The sequence below is a fragment of the Wyeomyia smithii genome, chromosome 3 (assembly GCF_029784165.1).
Source record: "Wyeomyia smithii strain HCP4-BCI-WySm-NY-G18 chromosome 3, ASM2978416v1, whole genome shotgun sequence".
Classification (NCBI taxonomy): Eukaryota; Metazoa; Arthropoda; class Insecta; order Diptera; family Culicidae; genus Wyeomyia; species Wyeomyia smithii.
This window is the reverse complement of record NC_073696.1, coordinates 91,436,312-91,462,419: the sequence shown is the minus strand read 5'-3', so window position 1 is coordinate 91,462,419 and position 26,108 is coordinate 91,436,312. Positions and strand designations below refer to the sequence as shown.

General features: G+C 37.7%; 2 protein-coding genes across 16 annotated transcripts in view; one reads left to right on the top strand and one right to left on the bottom strand.

Annotated features, from left to right (window-relative positions):
• The window catches only part of LOC129731959 (phosphopentomutase), a 125,156-nt gene that overhangs the window by 70,890 nt on the left and 28,158 nt on the right, over positions 1–26,108 (bottom strand). The window contains exon 2 of one of the 2 annotated variants that reach the window (XM_055692373.1): positions 2,930–3,107. The exons of the other annotated variant lie outside the window; for it this stretch is intronic. The gene's annotated coding sequence lies outside the window, so the exon portion shown is untranslated. The remainder of the gene's footprint in view (positions 1–2,929; positions 3,108–26,108) is intronic. 2 annotated transcript variants of the gene reach the window in all.
• On the top strand, positions 987–25,733 carry LOC129731960 (uncharacterized). 14 transcript variants are annotated; one of them, XM_055692375.1, is made up of 5 exons: positions 987–1,419; positions 8,877–9,031; positions 24,519–24,671; positions 24,723–24,906; positions 24,966–25,733. In XM_055692375.1, exons 1-5 carry the CDS (start codon positions 1,002–1,004, stop codon positions 25,337–25,339), a joined length of 1,284 nt encoding a protein of 427 aa, XP_055548350.1. In that variant the 5' UTR covers positions 987–1,001; the 3' UTR covers positions 25,340–25,733. The 14 variants fall into 14 exon arrangements, with proteins under 14 accessions (XP_055548350.1, XP_055548358.1, XP_055548356.1 ...); XM_055692383.1 differs by lacking the exons at positions 987–1,419; positions 8,877–9,031 and adding exons at positions 10,536–10,663; positions 14,034–14,974; XM_055692381.1 differs by lacking the exons at positions 987–1,419; positions 8,877–9,031 and adding exons at positions 10,549–10,663; positions 14,007–14,974.

Below are 26,108 nucleotides of genomic sequence, written 5' to 3'. Positions count from 1 at the left end.
ATAGCACAATTTAAAAAAACTCAGTAAACGTTAACGGCACAACCAAACAAATTTCTCGTCCAGCCATTACAAAATAGGTATTTAAACTCGAGCTGCCGTCATTACTGCGAAAGAACACACTATTCCAATAGCTGAACTTAACTAATTTTATGGCATGTACATTCGGAATTGCACACTTTGTTTGCGTTTATCGCTTCACTTTTATACCACCCACAGGTCCTCTAAGAGGTGTGACAGGCAGGTCGAAACATCAAACTAAAGCAATCGTCACCGCATTTATTACAGCTATAGCTATACTGTAACTATTATCCTGAATGGTCGTCTGCAGCCTAGCCATACACAGGACTAACGTCGCCCCCCAACTGTTGATCAAGTGGGTTAATATTATGCACTACTAAAGTCTCTAGAGAGACAGAAGAGGGGTGGAAGAAGTTAGTAGGGATAACAGGACATACTATTGTCGGTATAGCATTTTGACTGCAATCAAGCGAAGAGATAGACAACCAACTGTCTCAATGGCAAGCGGAGAAAATGACGATATCCGATCCATCAGTATCTAACTAACCAGCAACAAGTTCGCATGGATCTTCCGGAATTAACAATCTGCTTGACGCTTGAAGCATTCCTTGGTAGTAATCTGCTTTTCGCGTGTGAAGCCATTTTTGCTTAAACAATATCAAGATTGTCATTGAAGTTTACGATGCATACTGGCGCCCTTGTCCCGAGTAATATTCCGTGAAATGAGGCGTTAATTCTTGAAGATAACAATCGGTTGAACTGATTACGCTTAATCGTGCTATCCATGCATACAGCGATTGTGTAAAGTTTTTATTACTGAACAAATTATCACCTGCCCACAATGAAATTGTCACTTGCCTCCGCTAATCGTCTCGCCTGACATCTCAGATATAGCGTACTTTATACCAGTAGGATTCTATTCTTCACGCAAAAATGATCACCGTCGGTACTAGCTAAAAATTAGTGCAATCTATCCCCGCGAAATGGATTCGACACCAAAACGAGACTCGATTGTAGTATTCACTAGTTTGAGTAATCCTAACACTCATCCTGAACGCACGTGGAAAAAACGGATACTTCACGTCAGTGATACGCTGCTCTCGTTGTTCATCATAAGTCCCCTAGTGGTAACGCACTGGCGTGGCACTTGGAGCTACATGGATCTGAAGGCCGACTACTTCTCTCCCTGGTACTGCTTTCTGCTAGGTTCAGTGCTGCACACTGCTTTCGCGTTACTTCGGGAACCTTTGCATGCGGAATTCTCCGGACCAAGCAACGGAGTCAAGTGCTGGTGGAAAACTGTGCGTAGATTTGTGTTTGCTAGAGTGTACACATACGTGTTCAGCTTGAGCTGCATCATGCACTGGCGAGGCGGTTGGGAAGTCATGAGATTGTATCTAGGTTAGTTGCATATGGATATTATATTATTGCAATTATATTCCAAACTCACCCCAAAATTGCCTTTTAGTTTGGGGTACATGGTTAGCAAAAGATAAAAAAAAACGTCCCCAACACACAATTTATAACTTACAATAAAGTCAATTTCCAGATATTCCTTTTAAAAAGGTTACTTTCAGGAAATAATAACATTCATGAAAACGCAACTTTGTGTAGTAGCGAATCTGAGCAAGTGGAGTGACCATAAAATTTCCAAATAATTATGTTTCAGTTGTTTCATTTTGCAATCTTTAAGAACTTATAAACTTCCTCGGATGCTCAACTGATCCCTACGGCGTGACTGACAAGCAAAAATGTAATTGAGCGTATTCAATTCACAAGCGAAAACGGAATTGAACTTATTTCACTCGTTACATTTGATTCTTTGGTTTTGGAGAGTCTACAAACAACAATCAATTCGAAAATTGACCCGGTTTTCTAAAAAAACACAGTATAAAATTCAATTATTATTATTATAATAACTATGTTTTATTATTATTTATTATTATGACAATTCCGTAGCAGCACAAATTAAATTGTCTGTGATAATTTGGTAGTAAACAATTGAGAATTGGTATCTAACCTAAAATACCTATGTAAAAAAATTCTTCGTTACATTAAAAAAAAGCAGATATGGTAACCTTTATATTAGACTAACTGTAAAATTTTATAGAATACTTCACACGCCAAGTTAGAACAATCCCTCTTACACACATTTTACCTCGACTTTATTTTATTTGATGCTTAGTAATACCTTTATTTTGCTCTTTTCACTGAATTTCTTTATATGAGCAATCCCACAAAAATTGAGCAACCATTTAAATCGACCATTTTTGTTTTGGTTGAAACTCTGCATAGACGGCGTGTGTCATTGGTTATGTTTTTAGTCACGACTCGTTTTTGAGAAGCTATATAAAAATTGGTATGGGGAAAACTTATTGATAATTACAAAAATTTTAAGCATCAAAACGGTTTGTTTAATTGGTGTCATGGTTTCAGCAAAGTTGTAGATAATGATTTTGTTTATTATATTGTTTATTTGTTAAATTTGAGAAAAAATGTTCAAAGAGAAAATGAAAATTATTTATCTAGAAAAGCTCATGTTTCAAAAATATAATTTTGCATAAAAACTACGAAAGATTAGCTAAACACGAAAGACTAGCCGTACGATCATAGAGTAATGAAAAACAAAAAAGTTCAAAATGTTCCAGAAAAAAAAACTAGCACGTGTTTTAAGGGGTAATATCTACCAAAAAGAAATTTCTTGTCCTTTTTTTATTGGCTTAAATCATGCTAAAACTATCCTAGAATCGAAATCTACATCGCCCAAGTAGTGATCTATACTCAAAATTCGTTTACACCAATTTTTACCGAACAACTTTTATGCTTCAAAATAACATTTTTCGTTTATTTTGGCGATGCTCGTTTTTCTTTTTATTTCGAGGCTTTGTAAACTAACTTAAATTAAAGTTACCTATGATCGTTATAGTGATTCAAATTTGAAGTATAAAGGTCGCTGCGTCAAGTTTCGACCGTTATAGCGTCTCTGCAGCACGTGTTTCCTCACAATTTTCCTTAGTTTAGTCTATCGGCCATTCTCGTTGTGTACCGTAAAATGGGGTGAAATTGATCAGTGGGGTGAAATTGATCACCTGAAAATTCGTGATAAAAAATACTAATCAAAAGATATTGACAATGTTAACGTGTCCTTAAACGCAACTTTTGCATGATACATATACCTGTCGAAGTTAACCCTTGTATGCCCGGTACAATTTTTCATATTTTCGAAAAATTCTTCTAACTCAGTCAAAACTCGATCAAATTTATTCAAACAAGTTTCCAAATAACAAAAAAAGTATTGAATTTACTTAAAGTTATCTTAGTTGAGGGTTAATTACGTTAAATTTGGAGAAGTAATAAAGTTTGATAAAAGCTCAAAAAATGTAATTTTCAACAATGATCATTCCATACCATTAAAGAAATACTGATGAATTCGCAGGAAACCACGAAGATTTTAATTTTTGAGTTAGTTTTTGACCTTTGCAACACACCGAATTGAAATCGGTTTAACGACGATCAAATAAGAGCAAATTTAGCAACAAGCAGCTCGTGAACCAAAATAAACAAATTTCAACCTGAAATATCGTGTTTTTCTTTTCCAAACTAGCTGTAAATGATATTTTTTAGTACACAAATCATCATTTATCTTAAGCATATCGGAAAAAAGCACATTGTCAAAAAAATGTATGTATTTCAATGGTGATCAATTTCGCCCCAATTTACCTCATAGTACCTTATAGAATTATCGAATTTATTTCATGAAGTAGACGATAGAAATTTCACCAATAGCCATAGAGATTTACTGGAGCACATACCACTACTTGTTTTAAAATTATACTATTTCGGGAAAAATGTACATGAAGCTAGTTGTTTGGAAATTTTCACAAAAATTGATCAATTTCACCCCGTTCCATGGTACGTTCTTTGTTTGAGTTTTTCTATACGTTTTAACTGTGAGTTATATTCAAAAGTGCTTAAATGTGAGTGACAAGTTTGAGTTTTGCGTGAGATCGGACGCCAACCGCGTCAAAGTCGCTGAGCATCGTATGTCTGATATCGCGAAAGAGGCTAGGCGCAGCCTTACATCAGATAACAAAAAGGAAGAAGAGGAAAATAAAGCCCAGGAATGACAACTTTACGGCGCACAGAGGAGTAACTCGAGTGAAAACCTGGCCAAAATTATTTTCGCTGCTATTGAGCAATATTTTGGGAAATATTTAAGTGAGAAGTGGAAGTGGCTGGTTCAGGTATTATATCAAAAAGTAACTCTAAATATCACACACACAACTTAATGTTTACATTTACATAGCCTATGTGTCTTCATTAATGTTAGTGAGCAGATGAAGTAATACGCTCGAATGATTTGTTTTCGCAAAACGGGCAGCGAAACCAATTGAAGAATTTACCAGAAAAATGATGTAGCAAAATATCTTCATTTAGAACTATCAATTTGATGCTCACGAATTATATGATGCCTTGTGGAACCTACGTAGGTTGGAATAAGCCTTTTGTACGGAGTGTTATTTACCTGGATTATTGATTCTGTGCATCAAGTTATTTTTAAGTTAACTTAAATTAGTTGAAATTCATTCACTAAACTAATCTCATTTCATCTTTGTTGAGCTGAAACACTGTTTTAAGCGTGAGGCAGGCACCCATCAGGTACCCATCAGGTATTTTTTTTAATTTCACGTGTACGCGTGAACACTTAACGTCAAAAATCGTCATAAACAACATTTTTCAAACGGGTCGCAAATGCCAATCCGGACGTTACCGGATGAGATATTTGCGAGGATGTGTTCGTGATGTTATGAACTTCCATTCCTCCGATGATTATATGATCGGATTCCGCGGGATTTAATATCTTTTAATATTGAAAATGCTCTAAAATACATAAAAATCACTAATTTCTAAAACTTCTTAAGAGTAACTATAATTTTGAAATTTCCGAATTTCTATCATCCGGTTTATTAGCATTGAACATAAAGAACTCGTTTGCTGCAAAATATTGATCAATTGTTATTTTTTATGCCTGGCACAACTTGTTACTATAAATAGTTCGATTTCCCAAAAAAAATGCTTGAAAATTTGTCAATGTTTACAGCGCTCTCAGCATATGATAATACCGTTTAACGTTCATCGAGTGATGGCATTTTGTGGAGCATTTATTTAAGCTGCAGGAAAAAATATAGCGGCACCAAAAAGCGACAAAAAACATTTTTCTCATTTTGGCCAGCTTTTTGTTCTAGGTACTCCTCTGTGCGGCGCAGGGATAGCTGACTGAAGGTAAAAGAATTATTAAGGGGCTTTATTATTGCGATTCTTAAGATTTATAGCATTTTGAAATTTTATACGCGTTTTTCTCAAAACGATGTTTTCAAAATCGGCGAGCAGTAGAACTTAAAAAGTTTACATCCGATTGACTTGAAATTTTAACTGTAGCTTCTTCATTAGATTGTCTAGTGAAGTACACACGATTTTAGCGATTGATTAACAACAACAAAAGTCATAAACAATCAAGGTCGATTTTTTTGTCGAAAATGAATTTTTTCTTCAAACCGTTGCCATTTTGCGAAGAAAAATTCTAAAAATATAATCATATGTACTTCACTAGCGACACTTATGTAGATAATGAAAAAAAAATGTTTTGGTTATAGGTGGCGTTGGGCACGACTTCTACTGCTCGCCGCGGAAGAACTTTAAAAAAAGCGGTCCACGGCAATCGCTGTACAGCCGCCATTTTGTAAAAAAAATAGCAATGATTTTTTTCTATTCTCCAAGAGTTGCTTAATCCAATGATATAGTATTTATATACCTTACATCTCAAATGTCCTTCAAAAAAATCATGAAAAAAGCCTTGTTTTTTAGCATTTGGTAGATATTACCCCTTAAAAAACATTGACCAACTCATTGGGTTATCAATTTTGCGGAAAATATCCCAGTGTATAGAGAAAATTGCAGCCATGGTTATTAAAATTGACGTGGTCACGATACCTGCCTCCTGGATGGACTGGAGGCGCATCGAAGTCCAGAGAACCAGATGGCCTTGTAAATAGTTCTAGCATCGAATTGAACTGAGCTCGCTTGCTACTAGTCTTGAACGTCGAAGAGACAGTAAAGTCTAATTAATGTCTTCTGAATATATGGAAAATAAAGAGAAACAGTAGGAGAAAAAAGAACGATTTGAAGTGGTTGACGAGTTCGTTTATCTTGGTACGCTTGTAACATGTGACGATATGAGCCGTGAAGTGAAACGACGAGTTGCAGCTGCGAACAGGGCCTTCTACAGACTACGTAACCAGCTGAGGTCTCGTAGTTTGCAAACTCGCACAAAACTAGCGCTGATACTCCCGGTGGCCTTTCACGGACATGAAGCATGGACGCTGAAGGAAGCTGATCGACGAGTGCTCAGAGCTTTTGAGCGTAAAGTTGACTCCGTGGTAGGCCTCGCACGCGGTGGATGTGCGCTGTGGAAGAAGATGCACGATCGGCTAGTGTACGAGGAGACTGGAGAAAGGCTCCCAAGACAGTAGAAGCTAATTCGTTCGACCCTAGACCGGTAAAAGGTCCGTTAGCCAACAAAGTAAAGTAAGCAGGAGAAAAAAGAAGAAGGAGAAACATGAAGAGTTAAAAAAGAAACATTCGAAAGGTAGGTAATAAGAAAGGGAAAGAAAGAGATAGAGAATAAAATAATGCTGGTGAAGAGAAAGAGAGAGAGAGATAGAAAAGAGAGCCGAAAAGAGAGAAAGAAAGCGAGAAAAAGAATTAGAGAAAGAGATAATACCTCCCCCGATTAGGAGGCTTTAATAATACTGAAAAAGTTGAATATGCATATCAAAAATATTGTTTGGTCAATAAAGTAGAGTAGCTGATTAAACAATCTCTTGGTATGAATTTTGTGCGCTCGAGAAATCGGATATAACGTTCTGTAAGTAAGGTGTGTCAGATAGTGATATAACAGAAATTTAAACAACATACTTATACAGAGATTGTTCAATCGAACTAAGTCAGGCGGGGGTCTAGCGTGGTTACTTACGAATTCGCCAACCACGCTCGACGCCTAGGTTCGAATCCCAACGCCGACATAGGTGTCGGTGATTGTGGGGTGGCGTGATCCACTCACAACCAGAGTTGCCAATAAAATTTTCGATTTAACTGGAAAAAGGCTGAAGAAAAAACTGGAAATAACTGGATTTCAAATAAATTTAAAAAAAAGCAAAAAAATGATTGTGATTGTGCTTTTCTGTTATGAGGGCCTGAATCCAGTAACAGTTTTTTATGAAGCAACTAAAGAGATAACTCTCCGCAAAAAATGACTCATTTTAATCAGAACTGTTTTGTTTAGGGCTTACATTTTGTTAAAATTATGGACTGAAAAATTTCCTCTAACAGCAGCGCAATTTAAAATTACGCAATCAATCTATCTCAAAAATAATAAAATAGAGCAACATATTCTTCCGTTACATCGGTGAAGTTTAAATTTCAATTATTTCTGATTTCTGACTTCTGAAAAACTGGAAGATTTTGGGAATAAACTGTTTGACTGGATCACTCGAAAAAAACTGGAGGAATCCAGTTTAAACTGGAACTACCCTGCTCACAACCAACCCAACTGGTCTAGATTCATTTCTAGTCGGCACCGGGAGATTTTCTATGGCGAAAAATCTTTGAGATCACGTTTTCCCTCGCATGAGGAAGTAAAGCCGTTGGCACCGGTCCGTTATTCAACGGGTCGTAAGTTAGGGTCCTGGGCGGAGTCGCCTCCCCTAGCGTCGGTGATTGGCACAACAGTGGCGGAACTAGAGCGACGGAAAATAAGCGAGAATAAAAAAAAAGTTGAACTGAGTCGGTTGGTATACAACATCTGGCTCTCTATAGATTTACATTGCGTTTGAAGTTGAATATCCTGTGTAGAAAATATTCTTTGATCTATACCTTGAAATCAAAACCAGCGATTCTTGACGAACACAGCAGATTTCATTTGCGCCTACGAACATCAAAATCGGATATTGCGCGTTTTGTGAGAAAGATGCGTCCAAATGTAGCGTAACATGCATACAGACAACCATAGCCGGATTTAGCGTGGGTCAAGGGAGGCCATGGCCCCCGGGACCCCATACTTTGGGGCCCCTACAAAAGTTCACTTCTCATGACTAATGACTAAACACAAAAAGATAGAAATTCAAAAAATCTTTTTATAACCTTCCTTTAACGCATATTTTTGTATGACATATTCCTTTGTTGGAATTTTGACAACTGACCCCTCCCCCCTCAGAATCCTCAATCCGGCCCTCCAGACAGCATACATACACCAACATATATAGATACAAACACACATTGCTCAGTTAGTCGAGCTTGGTATATAGATATCACTCGGTTCTCCAGATACATTTCACGCTTTTCGACCGATTTTATAACCTTTTTTTTAGTGCAGCAAAGGTGAAAGGGTGTCAATCTGATGAAAATTGTACATTGTTGAATGAAGAAAGCATACTGCGACGAGAAGAACATGGGTAGAGTGCTTCACTGCTATATAAAATATAGAAAACATTACTAGAGCCATTAAATTGCCATTTGTATTTTTCCGGTTTCTCCCGAGTCAAATCAAACAAATGCAGCCATTTCACAGTATGACTACAGTTTTAAATGTGACATTCAAATAAACGGAAACTTTTCTCGAATGTTTTTTTCTCATCTAACACGCAAACTGGAAAAGCGATAAATTAAGAAATAAACGTAATACCGAAATCCAATCTGTCACCTCAATTGCGCGTAGAATTGCAAATTTAATCGCTTGTCACGTAGCGAGTTTCACGGCACGTGTTCACATATATCATCCGCTCTATTTTTATGCCTTGCAGATTTCGATTTGTGGCCAGCACTGTCAGTGTCCGCGATCTGTTTCGTTCCGCTGGTGCTGATCAAAGCGGTACGTAATCTACTGGCCCCGCCGTTTCTCATAATGACCGACTACAAGGAGTTTGTGTTTAATTTCCCCACGCGATTTCGAACTAAGGTAAGTGATATTCGAAGGACCAATCAGCAAAAATATTGTAACATAGAGATTAAACCTACAACTCTTACTGATGAGCTTATCTACCAACCAGAAACAGACAACTGGTGCTTTCTAGTTTAAGAAACTTTCCATTGTTTGGTCTACATCGAGCTTATTTGTAATTCCCTAGAGTTAATCATAAAACAAAGTACCCGACTGAACAATCGCTGACCGAACTGTCACACTAAAGCACTAGCATCACTAATCTATTCTTGTAGTTGAACACTCAAGTAGCGTGCTTATTGCTTACATTATTTCATGCTCGCTATCTCTTGTGAGGGGATCTTGGATAGTTAATTCTATCGTTATGATGAGTATGCACAAGTTATTTTCTGGTGGTTTCGCCAGGTGTTCGTTTACCATCTCCTGCAAAGTGTGCTTTCTTCAACATACATCTAAGTTTTGAGCACGTGTTCGCAATCGGTTGTAATCAAATGTGTGCAACCTCATGACTAGCGTTACCCCCAACTTCGGGCATATAGCGAAACGAAAAGTACACACGATTTATCTTTTGCTACTGTATATTACCATAAAAAAATCCGGCACACTTTGGATAGCCACATCCCGCAATAAAAGTTTTTTATGAGCAGACAACAAGATCAAATTTTCATTTTTGCTTTACGATACCATTTAAACGGATAAGAAATTCGCGTGCAACCAAAGTTACGAGGGAAACTGATTTCGTGAACAATTTAGTTTCTTGGCTTGGAAAAGCCAAATGTTATGCGTTGCACAGAAACTAAAACGCTTTTCTTTATATTATTTCGAAATATTAATTTTTCTTCTCTTAAGCCCGATAGGATGTATATGGGTACTTTTTCACGTATTCTGAACAAAAATATGTATGTTGAGCAAAGTCAAAATATAGCAATCCAAAAGCAAAAACCAAAACAAATTAGTATAAGCTACCCAATTCGTTTGCTAAATGGGCGCCCTTGATCGAGTAGGATTTCGAACCTAACCATCTGAAAACCTAGTTTCTACTATCAGCAATGTCCGAAAATGGGCCACATGGAATCGACGCATGGCATTTCAATACTCCGCACTATCAGTTTGAAAGCTTCTTGAGTGTCCAACCGGTTCGGAGTCCGTACTAAACTAAGCTCCACTTGAACCGAATTAGTTTCGCGGATCACGAAATTACTGTGACAATCAGCTTTAGTACCTATGAGTAAAGTTTTGCGCTAACAGTTGCGCTTTGTTGCGTGCAAATCTTTCTACCTACGGGCGCATGTGGAAACCGTTCTACCGCAAGGGTCAGGAGACGACTATGCTGAGCGTGTACACAACTGCACCAGCATTAGCGGCTGTCAATGATCCCCGGATTCATACATACGCTACTCGGTACCGCTTGAATGGTGCTCTTCGCAGGCGGTCTCGAATGATAGTGCTGTGTACTTTTTGTTCCACACTTGAATCTCAACCTTTCTCGCTCTCTCAGGGCTCAGTATGGCCATTTGCTGATTAGAATAATTCCAATGATAACAGTTTCTTTCTGATCTACGACTGATTCGGATCATCCTCGCATCTCCGATCGCGGCCAACTTCGAGGGCTTTCGGTAGTCGGTTTATGAACGACGCGGACATTGGAAAGTAAGAAAACACCCGTTCTTTGTTCGCATAAACGGTACTGGACAGATTTTCGCCTAAAATTTACGGACGTCGAAAAGTGTGCGGAAATGGCGCATAAAATTTGATAAAGTGTTACGCACCGTGTTACCGTGAGAGTGATCTGAAAACAAGATTTGTCGGTGACTAACATAGTGCTCCTGCCTCCGGTTGACACTTTTACGTGTGCTATTGAACCGAATAACAATCAAACTAATTTCGAGGGATTAACACCAATCATGGTTTCATAAAAGTGAGATTTTGCAGGCTGATGTCGGTCTGGGAGATATTCGATACAAATATTAGGGGATTTGAGTCACTTCGGTTTTGTTTTCTGTTATCGAAGTGACAATTGCAAATTTAGTTAATCTAATTGTAACAACACGCTCGACAGGGTTCCATTTTTCGTTTGTATTTGTATCGGGGACTCGATAAACAAAGGTTATGTATCTGTGCAAGAGCGATTCGCGGTGGCGTCATAGCATAGTTTTGCACCGAGGTAACAATGACAGTGATGTCAAAAAATGCTGCGGATTTATGTAGTAAAAAGACGTTACGATTCATCTCACAAGTTGATTTCACTTGTAGCAATGAGTTCAGACCTGAATAACTTGCAAATATTAGGAAAAAGGCTTGGAAACATGAAATAGCGATTAAATAGCATTACTTTTGGATCATGCTCCTTAACAAATAAAAAGGTCCAGGAGCATTGAAGGGTAAAAGCAAAAACCATCAGTAAAAAAATTTGTCTTCGAATAGTTTTATCTATAATACAAGTTGTGTTTTTGGAGTGTTCCTGAAAAACGGTTATAATATTTAACGTTCATATAAAAATGCTTACACTTAGGCATACACCAAATTGGAAATGGGAAATGAAAAATACACCAAATTGGAAATGGGAACTTTGGTTGCTAACCAAAATTTCATTTTTAGTACTCACATTTGATAAAAATGTGGCCAAGAGTAGGTTTTGTGGGTTTTGATTCATAATGTACAATTTGTATTTGATGTGTTATTTGAAATGGTCCAAGACAGGTTAAAATTATCTTAGATCTTCTTTACGGTCTGAATCAACAATATCAGTAATTCATTTCTTCACAGATTAGTCGATTCAAATCCAAACCATTAGTTTGAACTCATAGGATCACACAAAATTACGGGCTTTAAAATTATTCCATCTTCACTCATATAAGCTCATACTTCTACCTAGTATCTTACCACGTGAAAACCACTTGAGGTACTTGTTTTTCCCCAGCGATTGGGCTTTGTCTTTCAATAGCCAATCCAAGCCAAGCTGCGTGACTACATTCCAGCTGATAAGTTGCTGGAGTCAGCAACAACATCAGATAGTAGCGTTCAAATGTGCTTCTTCATTTATCACCATGAAAATTTCCACCAACGGCTTGCACACTTGGAAATGGCCACGCCCATCTACACCCAAACAAAACAGCGGATGTAAAAGCTTGCGATTATTAAACTAATATTTCAAAATCAAATATTTTCAATTGACAAGTGTATGTATAGCAATGTTATAAATAGCTAATACTGACAGTTTTAGCATTCGATTTTACATTTCTTTTGATCGGCGCAAATATTAGAGTGAATGGGGAAAAAAGGAATACATACTTCGACATAATTAGAAAAGAACTGCTGGAGCCAATGAATTTTAGTTTCTGCTAGATAAAAAAACAACACTGTTGCTCAGCATCAGAGGAACGCAACTCAGATGATGTCTAGAAATCAAACTGCCAGCTAATTTCATTGTCCTGGAAATTTTATTTATACATTTCTCTTTTGATGCGCCATTATCGCATCTTATTTTTGTTGATTACTGTGTCACTTTTGACGACACTCATTCTGAACAAAACAATTCACGTTTGTTCGGCGTGGAGCACGGTCGGCGCCCATAGAGATCCGCTTTCAGCTCAATCGACTTGCAGATACGATCCATTGTGCGAGGTTCAAATGATGGATTGAATTTCGCTGAGAATGTCCGGCTATGAGCAGACTTGTACTGCACTGCATTCCGCGTTAAGATTGTGCGAAACATTAGATCTTAAGATAAATAGACATGGTGAAATTGGTAAAATGGAAAGGGTGATACAACATTTTTTTAGATTTTAAGTTTACAAAGTTTCGCCTCATAAAATCACGATATAGAACTACCTTTATTTGTTTTTTTTTTATTTATTTTAAGTTGAAGTTTAGCTTTTATATATAAAAAAGTGTTTTTTTTCCCAAACATATATGGGTTTCCGCATTAATATTGTATTGCAATGAAAAGGTTTCAACTTAAAATTGCAAACAAATCCCTTTTCACTCAGACAAGATTAATACTTCAAATTCGATCAAAAAGACATCAAAGATAAAGCGTTGAACGTTACAATACAATACACTGGAAGAAAAAAAACTATGCAATATTCCGTTCAAAATTGTGAAAAATAAATTTACTCAAACATACCAACATCGATTTTTCTTGTGAAAAGTGAAAGCTTCACTCTAAAGAGTACATTTCAGAAAAAATTCTTTGAGTTCTTATAATATTTCATGGAACCAACCTATATATAGCCTATATTCAGCAAAGTTCAATACCCAATTTCAATTTTTTACCAAATCCGATTAACAATTTGCATAAAAATATCCACTGAAAATAGAGTCGGGCTTACCCGACGTGGAATCGCTTAAATTCTGCTTTGCAATACATTTCGCAAATTCATAATATTCATAATAATTTTTTCAGCTGACCCTAAAAAGAAGCCTTAATGCTTTTTCAATATATTGAAGAATTTATTGTGGCATACGATGCATATGCATAGAAGCAGTGATATTTTTCTTTATGTAATTTCATAAGTTACTTTAGTACTTTTAAAATAACCACTCAGTACTTTTAAAATAATAGTGGTTACCTTTTTTTTCCAAAAATCCAAAGATAATCTTGTGAACATAAATGTCATAACTAATAACTGTGAGCAAACATTAAATAAATTGATCGTCATTACAAAACTCTACTATGTCTGACAAAAAAACCAAAAAATCCGAAACTTTACCTTCAAAATTGGAGACAATCTATATAAAAAACAGTTTTGCAAATTCCAACGCTCCAATCACAATTACATCCGGAACGGATAACGGAATTTTCACAGTCCTCTCAATCGTGATGTTCCAAATTTCTTCATTTCGCCAAAAAAAAAAATGAACATGTAGTGGTAACACCACTTTCCACAGTAGAGGTGACCACAAGTGAGAAACATTCGCTAATATTTTAATTATTGAAATCTCTTATCAACCTGCAAAGTCGCCAAGCAAATTGTTATCTGCTAATAAATAGATACTGCAACCGTCCCTTTGGCTTCAGTCGGCAGGCAGATGAGTGCTCCGTGGACCGAAAACTAAAAAGTTCGAAACTACGCTGCGCACACAGCATCTCTCCCGGAACCGAGAGAGAACGGGCTGTTTTATCGTTTGGCTGACGTTCCGCAGAACAACCAAATGCCGTGTGATTGCGTCCAAATTCTCACAATAATCGCGAACAGTTCAACTGAATCTTGTGACCAGGAAATGAATCTTCGAGTGGAACGGTGCTCAAAGTGACGAGCACGAGATAATATCACTCCCGCTTTAAGTATCAATCTGATCACCGCTTGAATTGCGCGAAAAGAAAGTGTTTGTAGTGTTATAATAGTGGATGCACTTGCGCGGCAAGGGGCACGTTTTATATGAAGAAATTATTCACACGGTGTCAGCTAAAGCAGTATGCGCGGGAGCATAGTTGGAATAGAGGATGGCCTCATCAATGCAAAACACGACAGCTGGCACGGGATCCTGCTGGAGCTGATAGATAACCTATACGCATCCTTCATAGTGGGGCCCCTGGTGGTGGCCTATTGGCGAGGTACCTGGAATCTGATGGCAGATTATATCTACCCGTCGGATTATCCCACTAGTCTTATGATATCGCTCGTTCTCGGCTTAGTAGGCCACTTTATGGCGCACATCTTCCAAAACTCACTGCGACGGTACCTAAATGCCGACCGGCATCGATTACTGTTTTACTTCGGCTCTCGACTGTACACGGAAATCTACGGCACTATCTGCGTTAACTCCTGGCGCGGTGGGTGGGAGATGATTAATCTGTACACAACGCACGACGTTTTGTACGTGGTGCTGATAACGCTCGGATGTGTTCTCCTGCTGGCTTTGTTGAAAGGTCTACGCAACGTAACCGGATCACCCTTCGTAGTCGTCAACGATAGCCGCCGGGAATATTTCGATGTTCCGACTTATTTCAAAATTTCGGTAAGAGCAATCACTTTTTAACTGCCTCTATTTCATTATTCTTCGAATGCTGAACAGCCATGAAAATCAAATATGTCTAGCTATTTGCATGCATAAATATTGGTTTTGGCTGAAATAATTTAAATAATTTTGTTACATATTCTCAAAAAAAATGTAAGAGACATAAAGAATACTACAATTTTCTGGCAAACTTAGAATTTTTTTCTTGCGAGAAAAAATATCTCATTTTGAAAACATCAGAATTAAGAAATAGTCATCCCGGTTCGCATCTGTTGCCATTTTTCTGATGTATTCCATGAAAGCAAGACAGAAACATAGGTTACTATCCATATTACTAAAAAATTAGGATCAGTTCATGTTAGACAAGCACCCGCGAAACAAATGTAAAATTGGTATGTTATATAAACTTTCCTCGAATTTGGTTGTTATTTTAACCCTAACTCTGAGAAGGACAGCACTAGAAAATTTTACACAAAACGAAATATTTATTTAAACAGCTTTTTCGGAATGCTTCGAGAATTCAATTCAAATTCAAATGTTTTGTACATAAAAATTTAATTAAAGAACTTTCTTTTTCAAAACAGTCAAACCCTTATTTCAAGTACTAAGTACTTTTCTTTAAATAGTACGGAAAAGAGAAGCATTTCATCAGTGCAGAGCTTTGTCTTTTAAAATATTTTTTCGTGAAATCTATTTTCTAAAAATTAGCAATATTGCTATTGAAAGTAAGCAACATGCTTATAACGAAATCCGTGCTTATGTGTTAAACCCTTCCGTTTCAAGGTTAGTGCCAATATCACCAATAACAATCCCCTGAAGAGAACCCAAATCCGTCTGGTTAATTTTATGACATATAATAAGCAGACTCGCTGCCTAAATACATTCTTGAACAAGTGTTGAACAAGTACTCGCAACAACGACGTTTTTCCCCTGAGCGCATTTTGCCATTTTGAAGTAGAATACTTCTCTCAGGAAGTTCGGCTACATAGGGATGTGAAATGAAAATCTAAAACCGAAAAAAGTGAAAAATATGTCCAATTTCAAATGCTAATAAATCGGTTAGTATTCGATGGATTTCCTTCGTTCTGGCAGCAATAGATTGGAAAATCTTCCAAGGTTCTTCCCAAATGAAGAGAATTGTAATTTTATTATTCAAACTATTGTACTATTGAAAATAGTCAAGCCTTGTCTAAACGAAAAATTCGACCTCTGGTTGGTCGTTATATGATTGCTTCCCAAGCACGGTCGACAGAATCATATACCTTGCAATTGAAAATAAGCTATTTGGCCTATATAAGAGCCTGTTTTAGCCGAAGCCGCTCATAATAGTTCTAGACAGCGACAACAGCAGTCATCCCTTAGCAGCAGCAGTAGCACAGCAGTGGATATCAGCGTTAGCGGATAGCGACCACAGCACAGCTGTGGAGTAGCAATGGATAGCGCACTAGTTGCAGCGGATCTCAGCATCGATAGCAGCTGGACCAGCTGATGCAGGGACAGCGGATACCAATGGCAGCGTATAGCGGCCACAACTGTGGCATGGCTACGAATAGCGTAGCAGTTGCAGCGGGTATATCTGACCATGAAGCATTTATGCAATAATTGAATGAAAATTGCAATTGCAGCAATCGACCTTTTTCAAGGCTACTAAATGTTTTTGGAAGACCATAGTGAATGGTTATTAATAAACTACAACTGAGGTTTGATGCTGCTGCAAATGCACAACAATGTGATGTTTATTACGATTTGTTGATACTGTGCATAACAAGCGGTATATACGAAACAAATCCGATTTCAAACAGAAAAGTTCGGTACGTTCTGCTCACGATGCTGAGTCTGTTTTAGAAAATTCACAACACTTCATTAACGAGAATGTAGCGCCTTGAAGAAGACGGTTATGGTTAGACATCACAGCAGAATTTCGACCTTTATACTCATGTCTACCATCGGCAATATCAAACACGCAACAATTTACTTCCATGCGACACGGGGACGGGAACATTTTCTTCTTCCAAGCCGCACAAAACGACACAATACATATTATAGCTTAATGAATTGCCTTAATGAGAGCTCTATCGGTCCGGCTCGAAATAATGTCCACAAGAAATCGTTTTTGTATATCTGTGTTGCGAAACTGAGAAAATCTGTAGGAACTGAAAATAAACTGAAATGAATGAGATGTATTTTTCGTACATGAGTATTACGCCATAGGAAATAAAATTTTTCGAACGTTGTAGAATGGTATAACTGGAAACAATTTAGCCACACCTATTTTTCCAGTTATATCATGCAACTGAAGTTTGATGCTGCTGCAAATGCACAGCAGTGTGATGTTTATTACGATTTGTTGATACTGTGCTTAACAAGCGGTATATACGAAACAAATCCGATTTCGAAATGACTGACACGCAAGCAGCCAAGTTATCTTTCTAGTAAAAGTATTCTACTTCAACCTTGCGGTCGTGGCTTAGCACACAACCCTCCTGTGATTTTTTTCTATAAATAAAAGTTCGCATGTTATGTGCGAAGATTTTGATCCTGCAATAATATTTCTGAATAGACAAAAGAATTAAATAGACAGAAATAAAACAAAATAACATCACCAAACGAGTGACAAAGTGCATCTATTCGAATGCGCGAATGTCAACTGACCGTCTGTTCTTCGTACAAGACCCGGCGGTCGTTCTACGAGCGAAGGTCTACTCCGACGCACACCAACGAAGCGAAATCAAATGAAAGTGTTGACCATATACAAGCCTGACAATACCGCGTTACAATTACAATTCCCTGAAGAGGACTGCTATGCACGGAATTCTTTTTTCGAGATGAATGTAAAAAACCGTGTAAAGAAATCGCGACCACGCGCTTGTCGAACTCTGACTCGGATTCTATAGGCGGCTAGAGCAACCGTCTGTTTTTTTTTACCTAATCGCAAAATTCCGTTTTAACAAGCGAGTGGTCGTAGGTTTGTTCTTTAGAATCAGATCATTTGATGTCGAAAGACTTAGCATGGATTAATTTTTAGGCTCCCGATTTTCCCTTCCTACGCACTGAATTCAACAATACCACGGTGTGACTTTCTTTGGATAAAATAAATGTTTTTTATAATAAACTAGCCAGAGGGACACACCGTTGAAACCTTATAGGAAGTAATTATAACTGGCGAACGAGTAAGGGGAACGAGCGTCGATAAAAAAGAACCGTAAGCGTAAAAAGGAAGGGTAAAAATACTTGAACAAAAAACACCCAACATTCGTGAATTTAATTGTTTTCTGATATGATCTTTTGATTTTATCAGCGTGCGACCAAACCGAACTAAGCGCATTTTTTTTAAATTGTGGTAATAAAACCAGTGGATGTGAAAATTACTAATTTATCTTTCATGAAAAAACGAAACGAATTTGAAAAGTCACAACAAAAAACCTTTGTAGCAATTTGCAGGAAACATACAGGGTGGTTTAACTTTGAACGCCGATTACTTGGATTTAAGGTTTTTGCGATTTGCTTTGGCTGCACACCGACCATATATTCTAAAGACTTTGATCGTTTTTAACATCGCATCTTCATCATTTTGTTGTTAAAAGTAGAACAAACATTTGTAGAAAAGGCGGGGCTTTGGTATATTTTGACTATTGAGGCCTAAAATCGGTTTTTCAGGGTTTTTTATGTGAAATTTTGTCGAAGAAAGACCAACTGTGCTAAAAACACTGAAATGCACGATTGATGTTAAGCTTAACTTAACTCAACTTAGTTTTGACTATACATATAAACTCCGGGATGGGTCCAGCCACTCAAGGTGCACAATAAATCTGAAAGAATGACTAGAAGTGGTCATTCCTTCTAACTGTGCATTATTTAATGACCCGATTTTTTATAAACCAATAACGCTGCCTTACAGTCAGGTGGGGATGTCGTCGGTTTTGGGCAATACCGGCACAACTCAAAAAAAAATAATTTTTAAATTTTAATGTCAAACGATGCCAAACACGTTTAAGTTTTATCCCACAAAGACTACCCGGACGAACACATACGATTCGCATAGATTCTCTAGGATTCCTCACATTGGATTCGTGAGCGTTCTTGAAAAGGATTCCTGAAAAAAGAATCCTTAGGAATGCCTTGTATATGGCTCTTGGATTCTTGAATAAGAATCCTGAGTGGGAATCCTCCGGATCGTGTTTGCGATTCCTTTCACGATTCCGTCACCGAGTTAAAGGTATTCTGGGGATTCTTACTCAGGATTCTCTGCGTATTAGTAAGGGTAGTTTCAAATTTAAAAAGATCCTGAGTTATAAGTAGATGTGTCTTTGCATTTCAAATTAAAAACATTCTCCGAAAGTTGTTAAAAAGAAATTTTAACTCATTCCACTTGCCTATACTTGTTCATACTTTCTAGAGTAAAATGAGTAAAAGTTGAATGAGAATAGGATGTCTAAAAATTCAATAATCTTGTAGAAGTGAAAAAGGTAATTTTGAACGCTAATTTTCGAACCCTCTTCTCTCAAAACTATGAGCTTAGAGTTGTGCCAGTGCCGCACGAAACCTATATGCTTATATAATATATATGCTTTGTTAGAGACCGAATATACCTTTACATCCCTACACAGACCACGGAATAAAATTTTTGTTAGAGGGGTGGGTTTCTGATCAGGATTACATATAATGTGAGATAAATAAAGATGAATTATAAAATACAATATGTAAGAAGTATTAGGGCATGTAAAAAAGATCTCGGTTGACTAGTTGCTGTTGTGCTGCTTTCTGCGGCTGAGAACATGAATTGAGGTAAGCTATTACAACTTGCTAAGATGTGTCGCTCCATTCTACAACCATTCACCGCATAAAGTTATATTGTTGAACGAGATGCGACGATTCACAGGTCGAGTGAAACAAAAAAAAAACCTACACGGCTACACACGATTGCAAGTGTATGTACGGGAAATGTCATTTATCATCAGTGTTGTTAGTCTCGCTCATAAACAGCGTGCAACACCTAAAGTGAGGTTCTCGTTGCTACCGATAACACACACTGGAGTATTTTTCGTTCAAGCTATTTCACATTCTTTTTCACTTTTTTCCTTGCTAGCATTCGCCCCCGAAATCATATGCACACACCCGTGTTTACTCTCCTACTCGCGCGTGAAATCAGCCGAAGACAGTTTAGTCAAAATGCATTGCGATAGTTGCGGAGGGACATAAAAAATTTAAAAGAGTATCGGACTACTTCGGCAGCGGTTTAAGGGCTATTCCCACTGCTTCCGTTCCGGGACCGGGCCGTGGCTGTTCCGTGTGTCGTCCGGGCTTGTTTGAGATTGATTGCATGCGTTCTTATGAACGCATTCACACCGACGCGCCGTGCCCAGACCGGTGCAGCGCTGAGTTGCCGTCGTGCTGCCGCCGTGCGAGAGAAAAACTAACGTTGCCGACGATACTTGGTGTTGGCCGGAGAGTGCACGGAAGGCACTCGGGTGGATACAACAGTAGTGACATATTTCGCGCGGAGTGAGCTGCGGTATGAAAAAAAGAGGAAGACGTTCTTTCACATACACACATCAACATTTCTCAGCCAGAGCGTGGCGCATGCACTGTTCAAGCACGGCGCAGTGTGAATGCATGAAAAGTCCCGGACACGGCCCGGTCCCGGTCCGGTCCCGGAACGGAAGCAGTGGGAATAGCCCTTTACTTCGGCTGGTTTTGCATTAGACTGCTGTAAAAAAACTTGCAGAAGGCTTCACAGATTCTTCGCCTCACTCTCGGCTGTCGGTGCACGAAGCAAAACCGGGTAGGTGAAGAAAGCATTTTCAATTCCGTGCACATTTTTCAAGCACTTCTACTAGTCGAGCACTCCTACTCGCAAGCTGGAACTCGCGTACTTTTTTACAGTCGCTGAGTAGCAAGACAAAACAGTTTTTATGTGCCGCTGCTCGTTAGTTGCTGCTTCGGCGAGTACATGAAGAACAAAGAGTACCTCGAAAGCGTGTGGGCAAAAGACTTGAGAAGCGTAGCATATGTCTCGTTCTCAAACAGAGAGGAGAAGTGAGTTTTCGCTTCTCGCTCGCTTCACAACTCTGCTTATCACTATTAGCAAACACATAAGAAATGTATGAGGATCAGTAGAAAAAGCACTAGGAAAAATGCCAATAACGCAAGCACCACATTCGACAACTACTCCTGCAGTCAGTGCGGCGTAAGATAGGGCGTCGAATATATTACACTGAGTATGTGCTCGAATATCAACACATCACAAAATCAGAACAATAATTTTACTGAATCCACTGAAATCGTTGAATATACGAGCGTTTCCACAGCTTGCAACAACTACTCACACAAAATACACTAGTTTTAGCAGAAACAAACTGGTGGAAAACACTTGTAATGCAAACTTTTACTGAACAGACAATTGGGTTGTTTAGCTATACCAGTTTTTTATATCATTTGAAAGAGCTGCATTTTTTGAGCGTTGTCCTTCGGTTTTTAAATCACGAATTAAAACTGTTCAAAATCGCTTGAATGACAGTTCGCTCATGTACCAATTGTCATTCAAGCGCTTTGGAGCGAATTTAATTCTTATTATACAAAAAGAAGGACAACGATAAAAAGTTTTCAAAAAATACGTTTCGCTCGGAAAACTAAACGGTTTTAACTGATAAATAAAAATCAGAAACCCGTAAATAGCTAAACAACCAACGTTACCAGTGCACTCCTGGAAACAGTCTTTTTCAAAATATCTTCAATAACCAATCAGTGAACCTGCAAACTAGATTTTATTATTTGTAAACTATTTTCATATTCATTTGGTATTTTGATAATTGATTGATTTATGAAAAACCATTATATGAACAGAGATGAAAACTCGAATTTTTTATGCCTCGCAATTGTTTTTGAGGCACAGTGTTAGTGTGCAACAAACAGAGAAGTCAAGTCCAGCAGCCGAGTATTAGTACCTAGACTTTGCTTTATTCTGATTTGCAGCTCAATTAAATAACTTTTGAAAATTACGTTTCTGATGTTTCTTGTCACACTCCTAGACACAGTTAAAGTGCCATGGAACTGGATGAAGTTGATCATTGTGTACAATATTTTTCACATAACTCGCTTCATGCTGATTTTTCCGGAACATTTTTTTTTTTTTCAAAAGAGTACTGTTGTGTGACCAAAAAAATCGCTATAACTGTGAGTGAAATTTCCATCGTTCATATAAATGAAATCACCCATGAAATTCATGCATTCTATTGGAAATGTATTATTTTTAGATCTAAGGTAAATGATGATTTTTGAACTGATAAACTGATGATTTTTGAACTGATAAATATCAATCACAGCTACTTTGGATACGAAAATCAAGATATTTAATGTTAAAATCTGTTCATCGTGCCTCTCGAGATAATTTACTAATTTTTTTCTTATTTGATCATCGTTTGACCGATTTTTAAATTAAATTCATAAGGCATAAGGTTAAAAATAGGCTTAGGATTTTTTTTTTCAAATTTCCTGATAGATGATCAGGTATGGTGTACAATAGAGTGCCAATAAAAATCGATTTTTCAAATATCGTTCAATGGTAGTTCTCAAAAGTTTCGTCTCCTCAAAGAAAAGTCCCCATGCAAAATTTCAGCTCGATCGGACATCGGGAACACTTGCCTCAAAGCGGTCAAAGTTTCGCGAAAAATATCGACGACAAAAAGCACAGGCAGTGATATATGAAATTACCGAAACCGACATTTTGTTTAGATACCATATGTCTCAGAAATGCATGAAACGTCGAAAATTGGTGTTAACACGACAAAAATAAATTTTCTATAAAATCAACTTTCTGGGTCTTAGAAAATTTTCGGGCTTGTATTTAGCTATATAAAAAAATCAACTTTCGATTAGCGTTTAGCGGTATGGGTCCAAAGTTTCGTCTTCTTGAATAGAGTCCCCATGCCAAATTTCAGCTCGATTGAACATCGGGTACACGTGCCTCAAAGCGGGCAAAGTTTCAAGTCTCCCAGCCTTAAAATTTCCTAGGTCCCAGAAACTCGATTTTTTTGTAAAAAAAAATTCCGAGTTATCACTAGATCTTGACGTTTCATGCATTTCTAAGACATTTGGCATCAAAAAAAAATTTCGATATCGACCGATCGAGCTGAAATTTGGCATGGGGACTCTATTCGAGAAGACGAAACTTTTGACCCCTACCGCAAACGAAAATTTTGCATGGGGACTTTTTTCGAGAAGACGAAACATTTTGAGCCGTACCGCTAAACGATATTCGAAGGTTAATTTTTTTTGTTCATACATCTCATTGGCACTCTAGTGTACAATTATTGTTGAAAATTATTTATTTTTTTGTCAAAGTACCAACCCTAGTGTATAGAATCAATATTTTAGATTTTGGAATACTAATATTCATTCAGTTTTTGACATGTAACCAGAAAGATGTACAGTCGAATCCCTCTACAACGACACTTTTTATAGTGACAAATCTCGCTACAGCGACATTCTCAACAGTCCCTTCTGTTTATACTAAAATTCTTCGTTTTATTGCGACATTTCGCTATCACGACCTTCCTCTATAACAGCATACCAAAACTAATACTTGTCATTCTTTATTGCGACAATAGTACAGTCGAATCCCTCTATAACGACATTGCTAAATCTATATCGACAATCTCAACGGTACCTTCTGTTCTACATATGCAAAAATTCTTCATATTATTGCGACATTTCGCCATAACGACAGTCCCTTGCGATGTCGCTATAAAGGGATTCGACTGTAGCTTGGATCTCTGCAACTGATTTTTATAACAATTATGAGCAGTCAGAAAGGGGCCTTTTGTTTTGCTTTTCTTTTTTGTTCATAATATTGTTAGTGATGAATATGCCATGTCACAAACAAATGTTTGCAAGTGGAATAAAGACTTCAAAGAGAGCAAGCAACGTATAAAAGACCTGTAGTGTCCTGAACGACATTTTACGACAACTGATGAGCAACATGTCAAAAAAAAAAATTAGTGGTCTAAAAATGTCGATTACCAATTAGGAACCTTATCAATAAGACTGGCATCTTATTTATCCCATCCCATCAATTCTGGAGTCCCAGATGAGCGAAGCAATGTGTTTTTGCTACCGAAGGCACTTTATTTCTTCGGAGAAAAACGTCGCGTTTTTAGAGACTATTCCGCATCCAGCCTGAAAAACCGTCGTCGTTTTTGGCGAAGCTATTTCGTAATCTTCTTCTCACTCTTTATCTTCCTTATTTCCTTATTTTTCTTTTAATTATTCAATTCAATTGAAATTTTCGTAACTGCGTGTGACACATTTGTGTTTTCAATTTATATTTTTATAATTTCCAATGTAGGTTAGATGAATGACTCGAATGATGCAAAGTCATTGTAATTTTTTATATTCAGTTTAACTCGCAGATCCTTTATCTCGCCACTCGAGTTATGCGACATGACAATTACATTGAAAACTTATAAATAAACCATACCAACGACATCATTTTTTAATTAAGATAATGAAAGAGATAATAAAAATTACCCGTGCATTTTTCTTCTAGGGTTCCAAGGAGCCAGCTCTGTACGTACTGGACTGCCTGTTTTCGGTGCTGGTCATCGGATCGCTGGTGGTGTTTGTATGGCGAGGGCTCTGGGTCCTTTTGGATCTGAAATTGTTTCCGGAAGATCGTGGACTATCGGCCTGGTCATCGGTGGTAAGTTGCATTTTCCCATTCGCACAGAAACGAATCGAATGCCGTTTTCAGTTTATAGGTTACGGAGTAACTGGAGTCACATTTTCCCTTCAACCCCTAATGCGATGGGCGTGCGATCGATTGGATGGGATCTGGCGCGTCGTCGTTGCCGATTTATTTTTGTTCTTCAGTTTCATCGGAACAATCAATGTATGGCGAGGAGTTTGGGCATTACTGGATCATTACTTCCTACCAGGTACAGCGATGGGTTTTCTGCTCAAAAACCGCTCATTTCTAAGACAACAAATTTTACAGATAACCGACTTATGAGCGATTGGATCACCCACAGTGTATCGCTTTTACTACTCATTCTGCTGAACTGTTCCAACTCAGTGTTGGTTCGTGGAGTTTACATCGACGCTGAAGAACCAGCTGGTCAATGCGTTGTCTTTCCGGTGTATTACGTTCGGCTTTTCTTCCAGAAGGAACGTAACAAGAAACAAAGAAGACTGCTGGAAGCGCTAGGCAGAGTTGAGTATAACAACGTGACAAGTGTTCTGTTGGACAAGAAACCACTGAAAGCCGAACAAAATCACCAAATAAACCGAAATCGGGAAGCCGTGCCATTAACGATAGTCGATAATCCTAAGACCAACGGTGAACATAATACACACGAAAACCTACCATGATTATGTTTCTATTTGGCTAAAAACAGAACAAAAACAAAAACTTTTCGCCTAGAATGAACACGCAGCGGTATGCGTTTCTGAATGCATACCGACACTAATTGTACGTATAGCTAATTACAGGCCACTGGCTGGCCAAGGATCTGAAGTCCGCTACGAATTTCTACGATCGGCTACTTGTGAGAATAAGTCTAAAATGTTTTTACTACAACATACCAACAGTAGGGTTAGATGTATTATAACTACACATAAGTATTATTAACAAATTGGTAAGATCTTTCTACAGAAATGCATCTCTAAAAACTGTATATAAATTAAGACGGTAGAACATTCCAATAATTTATGAATACGTTTTCGTATGTTTTAAAATAAACGAACGATGGTGACCTTTCGCTTATCGCATCATTTTTCTATTCGCTTCGCAAGTCCTTGGGGGGAGAGGTGTACATTGGACTTTCTACGTTTTTGAGAAACAAGCAATGTAGTCTACGTAAAAGAAGTTACCGTTGAACTAATTTTTGAAAAAATCGGTTACACCAACGCAAAAAAATCCAGGATAAAATTGACGATAGACATAAAGTGCGATAGACATAATTCTTCACATCCATCTCTCTTTTTATAAGATTAAGTTGAATATAAGGTCATAACAATTTCCTAAATTCTAGTGTACTCTTTCGCAAGCAGTGAAGAAATTCTAAGAATTTAATGTAAAAATAACATGAAATATTCTATCTGAATTCCCGACGTTCAAGGCGATAAAAAAATCGACCCA

What these genes read in the sequence shown, in the direction of transcription:
- LOC129731960 (XM_055692375.1), top strand. Translation starts at nt 1,002, where the DNA reads ATGGATTCGACACCAAAACGAGACTCGATTGTAGTATTCACTAGTTTG. An exon ending in AGTCATGAGATTGTATCTAG is followed by an intron (nt 1,420 to 8,876) that starts GTTAGTTGCATA and finishes TATGCCTTGCAG; the next exon opens with ATTTCGATTTGTGGCCAGCA. An exon ending in TATCGGCCTGGTCATCGGTG is followed by an intron (nt 24,672 to 24,722) that starts GTAAGTTGCATT and finishes TGCCGTTTTCAG; the next exon opens with TTTATAGGTTACGGAGTAAC.